The sequence below is a fragment of the Berghia stephanieae genome, chromosome 1 (genome assembly GCF_034508935.2).
Source record: "Berghia stephanieae isolate SIO BIC M18660-M18661 chromosome 1, UCSD_Bste_1.3, whole genome shotgun sequence".
Classification (NCBI taxonomy): domain Eukaryota; kingdom Metazoa; phylum Mollusca; class Gastropoda; order Nudibranchia; family Aeolidiidae; genus Berghia; species Berghia stephanieae.
The window spans coordinates 117,828,470-117,835,766 of NC_088360.1; the positions used below are offsets into that span (position 1 = coordinate 117,828,470).

Below are 7,297 nucleotides of genomic sequence, written 5' to 3' on the forward strand. Positions count from 1 at the left end.
TTACAATTTTCAACGCCGTGACAAGCGGTATTGGGACACAATTCTCCACGGGCATCTGTCGATGATTCCGGTGCGTTTGGGTTTGTTGGTCACCATGCCACACTTGATAGGTCACAGATGTGTCTTCATAAATCAATTGTCTTGTGTTTTCTTGTGATCCTCCATCACCTTTATTACCTTTCAAACCCAGGATGAAATAAGGCAGGAGAACCCAGACGTAAAAACACGGTATCCATATTCGAATGAATGATATAAAACAGGGCGTCAGCTGGGGCCATGTGTGATCCAAAAGTAAACTGGTGTTCTGTAAAAAATAACCAAACGAAGAAAGATTATAATGTCATTATGGGCCAGAATAGGCCATACGTAATAAAGTAAAAAGGAATTATATCAAAATTAATCGAACAAAGTTAGATCATAATGTCACTAAGGAAGATAATACTAATGAAAGAGTGATACTGAAGAGGCTTCTGATGAGAACAATACATACAATGAACGTTTCGGGCACAAAACCTTCGTCAGCACAACAATAAACAAATGAACGTTGAAAACAACTAAAATAAAATGCAGTAGAACTTGAATCGTCTGAGCTCAATGGTGGTTGGAGTGTGAATGAAACGAATGCACTGGGAAGTGATAGGAATGATAAGGGCAAGTCAGCGTGTGAGAGAGACGGAAAATTTCTAGAAAATAATGGAAGATAAAAGACATAATAGAAATGTAATAGTAATAGTAGTAGTAGTGATAGTAGTAAATTCAGTAGTATCAATGTTTGAATGACAATTAATATTGTAAAGCGCCGCAGAACATTTCTATGGAAGTTGAGCGCTATAAAAATAACTTATTATTATTATCATCATCATCATCATCATCATCATCATCATCATCATCATCATCATCATCATCATCATCATCATCATTAATATTATTATTATTATTATTATTATTATTATTATTATTATTATTATAATAAATAGTAGTAGTAGAAGTAGTAGTAGCAGTAGCATAATAGTATATTATTATTATCACCCTTTCGTTAGCGTTTTCACGATCCCAGACTTCAGGCAGATCCCACCACTCTCTACTTTTGAGGAATATAATGAGCCATTTGCGGCTCGAAAGTAAACCGGTGTTCTGTCAAAAAATGACTAGAAAATCTAATGTACAAATTACAGTTTTCAATTGAAGAATGCGCATTTACCACTATTGATATGAGTAACAGTAATTATTTCCGGATAATTTTTATAGTTCATGAAGCAATAACTAAAATGTCATTTTGAATAACATTTTTTGCAGTATTCTTTCAAGATATTAATGTTTCTTCAGCGAGTTTATAGAGAGGGTGATGCCAAGAGAGAGAGAGAGAGAGAGAGAGAGAGAGAGAGAGAGAGAGAGAGAGAGAGAGAGATAGATAGATAGATAGATAGATAGAGATAGAGAGATAGATAGATAGATAGATAGAGAGATAGAGAGAGAGAGAGAAGGGGGGGGGGGGAAGAGAGAGTAAGATATTTTTTTTTTAAAGTTCTCTTCGCGCATCGTTTGATGCATTTGACTCTGCATTCCTTGAGGTAAATCCATCTGCGATTCGCGCAAGGACAAAAAAGGAAACAAGAGATGTGAGAAAACGCCAGGATAGAGATTATAAGTCAAATGCCAAACGTAAAAAGTCTTTGTAAAATTGGAAAGAATTTCAACATTGAGAAAAGTAGAATAATTTCATCCAAATAAATTCCATTCAAGAATTAAAATAAAGCAATAACATTTGCTTTATCTTCGAAAATAAACCAAATAAATGAAATATGTGCATATGGGGAGTACATGAATGTTAATCATTGATAAGTTTGGTTATCATAGGCAAAATAACATGTCGAATATAAAAAAAGATTTCCAATGAAAACACATGAAGATGCTTAAAATATCAAAAAGAAATTTTATAAAATACTAGTGCAACAAACCCTATTTGACATTTAGTTTTGGACGCTTTATATATATAGTTTTCTATATATATAATTATGCCCTTTCGCCACGATATCATAAGATATCGTTGCTTAGGCATTCTACGAAGGAATATAGATAATTCATCAAACAGGATGTCTGATGTCAAGAGGAATCACCCATGTTGTCCAAGTGAGCAAATTGGGGGTTAATAAAATTGGGGGTTAATAATCTTGCTCAAGGAAAAAAACGAAAGTGCCTGAAGCGGGGCTCGAACCCGGGAGCTTCCGGGTCACAGTGCAATGCCTTAACCACCATATATATATATATATATATATATATATATATATATATATATATGTCTGCGTGTGTGTGTATGTGTGTTTGTGCTGTATGTTTAACATTTTCACGATTTCGTCGCTCTTAAAGCGTTTTCCAATGCTTCATTTATTTCTCCGACCAGGTTGCCTTTGAATGTCTTTTTGGTATGTACACTATACTGACGAGCCAGACACTCATTCACACCTTGAATCAATCGATTGTGATAATGCATACACCTTGCTTTTCTCAAGGACACAAGGCTGGGTCACTGATCATGCTCACTTTGTTTGACTCTCAGAATTGCCGATCCACCAGCGTCATATTATATTCGTCACCCTCTTCTATTGTAGTTTTCTCTCAATGATATTATGTCAATGATAGACTATGGTCTCCTATAGAATTTCGACACATGACATTAGCAACTTTTAATGATTGATTTTTAAATTTTATTTTGATTGACATATATAATATGGATAAAATTTGAAAACGTTTTACGTGAGTTTTGATCAATAAAATGTTAGAATTACTCACCCAAAAGCCGCCTTCACAGAAATCGTCAAAAGTATACATGACAAGAGATACTTGGGCACATTGAACAATTAATATCAGATGTGTGGTGTTGACAATACGCCTTCTTTTCACCCCAAGATCGTATGGAAACTAGAAATAATATGTTTTCAAGGCCAATTCAAAACTACAATGTCCTTTTCCTGTATCGAATAATGCTTTAGTCATCACTCTAGCATTGTATTTATTTAAAATCTAATAATAACAACATCGTAATGTTTATCATTGTCTCTAAATTTGACAAGAAAGCAGTTCAAAAAATATTAGCGATATAATCCTTTACAGCCATATCAAATTGACCAGCAAGTAAACGCACAGTTATTTATGCAAAGTCACAGTTTGGATGCAATAGAATGTAAAATGGCAAAAGTACACCTTGCCCTTTTAGTCTCTGAATTTTGCTTTGTCATTTATACAATTATAACTAGCCAACCGTCTTATAATTGTATCATCTACTCTTCCATCCTCTATGCTATATTTCATTCATAATTGAATTCAGCCATCTGTCCATTTATTCATTTATTTGTCTATCTATTTAGCCCCTAAATTGCTATCGGAGGTTCCAATTGCGAATTTGGTTCGAAGTTTCGATTTTGGGTCGAGTCAAGCTTTTTTTTTTTTTCGAGTAGATAGATCAGTTAGATTTGGTGGGAAGTACTTTGTAATAGAAGAACACGCAAAGGCTAAAAGCAATGATCTATATTACCTTTCCATGTGATCGAGGTCATTGGTCACATTGCAAAATGTGCTCAAAGTCACCCACATAGTGAAGAGTGTCCACAGCTTTTGAAATATCTAACATCATGATCGGTCATTTTATTCGGCTTGACACATGGGTTTACAACTTTCATAAACAAAGCGGCGTATTTCCATTTCTTAAGAAATATCCAATCGCCGGACAACAACAAATCATTTGATTGACGACTACTTTTTTTTTTTTTTTTGATGACTACGTTGGATGAAAACCTGAATGTTCGTTTCCGTTGCTACAATTTATTTTATCCGTCCACCTTCAAATTTGTGGTCTCGACGGTTCAAAGTATTGACAAACAAAATTTCGAAAAAAAAAAGAAAAAACAAAAAAAAAAAAAAAAAAAAATTCCACATTTACTGTGAACCTTCTATCTAGTAATCGGCTCCGCAGTTTGTGAGTGGTGCATGACTGATATTCAAATTAATCGTTCACCGAATAGCTCTTTTGAAAACAATGATAAGATTAATGAACTTTTAGTTAAAATGACAGAAGGCAAATCACATGTTCTAGTTACGGGAGATTTTAACTTTCCTGAAGTAGACTGGGCAAACGAGTTATCCCCCAAGGACTCAGATCACTCTGCTTCTAAATTCATGGAAGCTGTCAGGGATTCATTCTTAACACAGCACGTTAAGCAACCAACTCACTACCGTTCAGAGCAAAACCCAAATATTTTGGACCTGGTTTTTACAAATGAACATTCAATGATTGACTCAATAAGACATGAGGCTCCACTAGGCAAGAGTCACCACCAGGTTTTATATTTTGACTTTAGATGTTACACAAAGAAATGTTACTCGAACGAACCCCGCTACTGTTTCGATAAAGGCGACTACAAACAGCTTTCTGAATTAGTCTCAGCTGCAGACCTAACACAAAAAATAATAAACCTGTCTGTACTCGATGCATGGACTATTATCAAATCTGAAGTTATGTCTGCAGTGGACATCAGCGTACCAAAAGTTAAAAGTAGTTCAGACAGAACTTCACCTCGGTGGATCAATCCTACAGTCTTGGCAAAACTCAAGAAAAAGAAGCAAGCTTACAAAAAGTACTTAGAAACTAGAGAGGGTGCAGACTATATTAATTACACGAGGGCCAGAAATCAAGCCAAAAGCTCATGCAGAATTGCTGTAAAGGACTATGAGAGATCTATTTCTCGTATGGCTAAAGTGAACCCGAAAAAGTTTTTTGCATATGCTAGAACAAAAACGAAGACTAAAGACGGTATTGCGGATTTGTATGATGATCATAAGACAGCCTCATCTAACATTGACAAAGCCAATATTCTTAACAAGTTCTTTAGCAGTGTATTCACCAACGAGGATCTTACTAATATACCTACATGTGAAAGAAAAAGTGTAAACAACATACTATCAGATATAGAATTCGACAAAGACACTGTAAAGAAGAAACTAGACAAACTCAATATGAACAAGTCCCCAGGACCTGACATGTTCCACCCCCGCGTATTATGTCAGTTGTCAGAAGAACTCTCCGAACCATTAGCGTTACTGTTCCAAAAATCACTTGACTCAGGAACTCTTCCACCCGATTGGAAAGAAGCACAAGTTACACCGTTATTCAAGAAAGGAGACAAGAGTAATCCGGGCAATTATCGACCAGTTAGCCTCACCTCAGTGGTTTGCAAAATAATGGAGAGCATTATTAGAGACTATGTCATAACTCACCTAAAGAACAACAAGTTACTGTCTGAATGCCAACATGGCTTTGTTTCTGGCAGGTCATGTTCAACTAACCTCCTAAAGACTTTAAATGATTGGACAGAGTTTCTCGACCAAGGATCTTCGGTTGACGCAATCTACTTAGATTTTGCTAAAGCTTTTGATTCTGTTCCCCATCAAAGACTCTTAAACAAACTGGAAGCTCATGGTGTACAAGGAAATACTCTAAGCTGGATTAAGCATTTTCTAGTAGGCAGGAAACAGAGAGTTAGCGTGCAAGGCACAGTGTCAAATTGGACAGAAGTTCTTAGTGGAGTGCCACAAGGCAGCGTCTTAGGTCCAACTCTTTTCGTAATCTTCATTAATGATTTACCAAGTATTTTGTCTAGCTCATGTTCAATGTATGCCGATGATACTAAAGTATACAGAAAGGTAAACAATCTAGAAAATAGAGACAGTCTTCAGTTAGATATTGACAATCTAGTCAACTGGGCAGACGATTGGCAACTGAAGTTCAACGCTGGAAAATGCACAGTGCTACATCTTGGAACGAAAAACAAAATCTTTCACTACGATATGAGACAGCATCACTGTAGCGACAGAACAGCTCTGAATAAGTCAAAACTTGAGAAAGATTTGGGAGTACATGTTGATACTAAATTAAAATTCTCAAAGCATATAGAAACACAAGTTAATAAGGCAAACAGAATCCTTGGACTCATCAATAGATCTTTTACCTATTTAGATGCAGCAACTATGAAAATACTATTTACTGCATTAGTCAGACCCCATCTCGAGTTCAGCAACTCAGTATGGTCACCACAATTTGAGAAAGATAAGAAACTTATTGAAGGCGTGCTTCGCAGAGCAACAAAAGTAATTCCTGGGTTGAAAGATAAGCAATATGAGGATAGACTGAAACGTATTGAAATTCCAAGCATGACATACAGACGAGTACGAGGTGATATGATTGAAACATACAAGTTTACACACAGTTTGTATCAAGTCGAGAGTAAACTTTTCGTGTTTGCAAACAATGGAACCAGAGGTCATAATTACAAGCTGCATAAACCAAGGTGTAACACATCGCTTAGGCAACACTACTTTAATCAACGTGTGATCGACCGCTGGAACAGTCTCCCTGAAACGGTGACCAATGCTCCAAGTGTCAACGCCTTCAAAAATAGCTTAGATAGCCACTTAGCAGATTACATGTTTAGCATAGTTGAACCGCCCATTAAGATCCCATCAAAGGGTTAGACGTATATACAGGTCAAAAGATCTGTTAGGGTTAGGGCCTTCAATTTATCAAAAAGTTTATATATTATAGATACAGGTCAAAAGATCTGTTAGGGCTTTTTATTGACTTTTATCTCGAAGAACTGAATGCCAAGATCAGCAAAGGCACAAAACGCCTAATACGCTGGAAAACTATACTATACTATACTATACTAACACATGGCGTCAGACACCACATGATGGAGAAAGTTATGCAATCGGTCTAAGTTTCGGTATGAGCATTAAAGATGAACTTCAGATGTCATCAATATAAGTTTGAATCAATCATAAACGTGGTGTGTTTTCTCTTTCTATCCTTCTCTATACTTTCCCCCCTTTTAAAAATACTTTTTACATATGAGAATCTTAACAACGGATCGGATTTTTCTTTTATCACTGAAACAAGCACGAAACGAGAAAATGACTTTCAAAACCTGCTGTCACACACAGACAATGAGTTAGTACTCTCAAGCAATCTTTTGAACACCTTAGAGTCCCCCCCCCCCCCCCCCCAAAAAAAAAAAAAAAAAAAAAGCAACAGAATATCTGAAAAACGAGAACGAGAACAAAAACAAAACAAACAAAACAAAACAAAAAACAAAAATAATAAATTCGAAGTTTCCAAACACTCGGGTTATTGTTCTTTGAGGCTTACGAGACGAACGCTTTCTCAAGTCACTAAATAAATGACAAAGAGTGCAGTTTTCTCTGAAGGATGAAAAAGGTTTTGCAAGTCATCTCTTCACACGTGGAT

At 36.0% G+C, this 7,297-nt stretch overlaps 2 protein-coding genes across 2 annotated transcripts in view; one reads left to right on the forward strand and one right to left on the reverse strand.

Moving 5' to 3' along the window:
• Positions 1-3,033, reverse strand: part of LOC144962883 (multidrug resistance-associated protein 1-like) — a 53,945-nt gene extending 50,912 nt beyond the window's left edge. Inside the window, exons 1-2 of the mRNA XM_078896247.1 lie at positions 2,791-3,033; positions 5-304 (exon numbers count right to left, since the gene is read on the reverse strand). Coding sequence (XP_078752373.1) covers positions 5-304; positions 2,791-2,829 — 339 coding nt within the window. The 5' untranslated portion in view covers positions 2,830-3,033. The remainder of the gene's footprint in view (positions 1-4; positions 305-2,790) is intronic.
• A 1,029-nt stretch (positions 3,034-4,062) lies between these two features.
• Positions 4,063-6,525, forward strand: LOC144962665 (uncharacterized). Its single transcript, XM_078895791.1, has one exon. It carries the CDS (start codon positions 4,063-4,065, stop codon positions 6,523-6,525), a length of 2,463 nt encoding a protein of 820 aa, XP_078751917.1.
• Positions 6,526-7,297: the final 772 nt, after the last annotated feature.

Excerpts from the sequence above, each read along its gene's own strand:
- LOC144962665 (XM_078895791.1), top strand. The coding sequence starts at position 4,063 with ATGACAGAAGGCAAATCACATGTTCTAGTTACGGGAGATTTTAACTTT.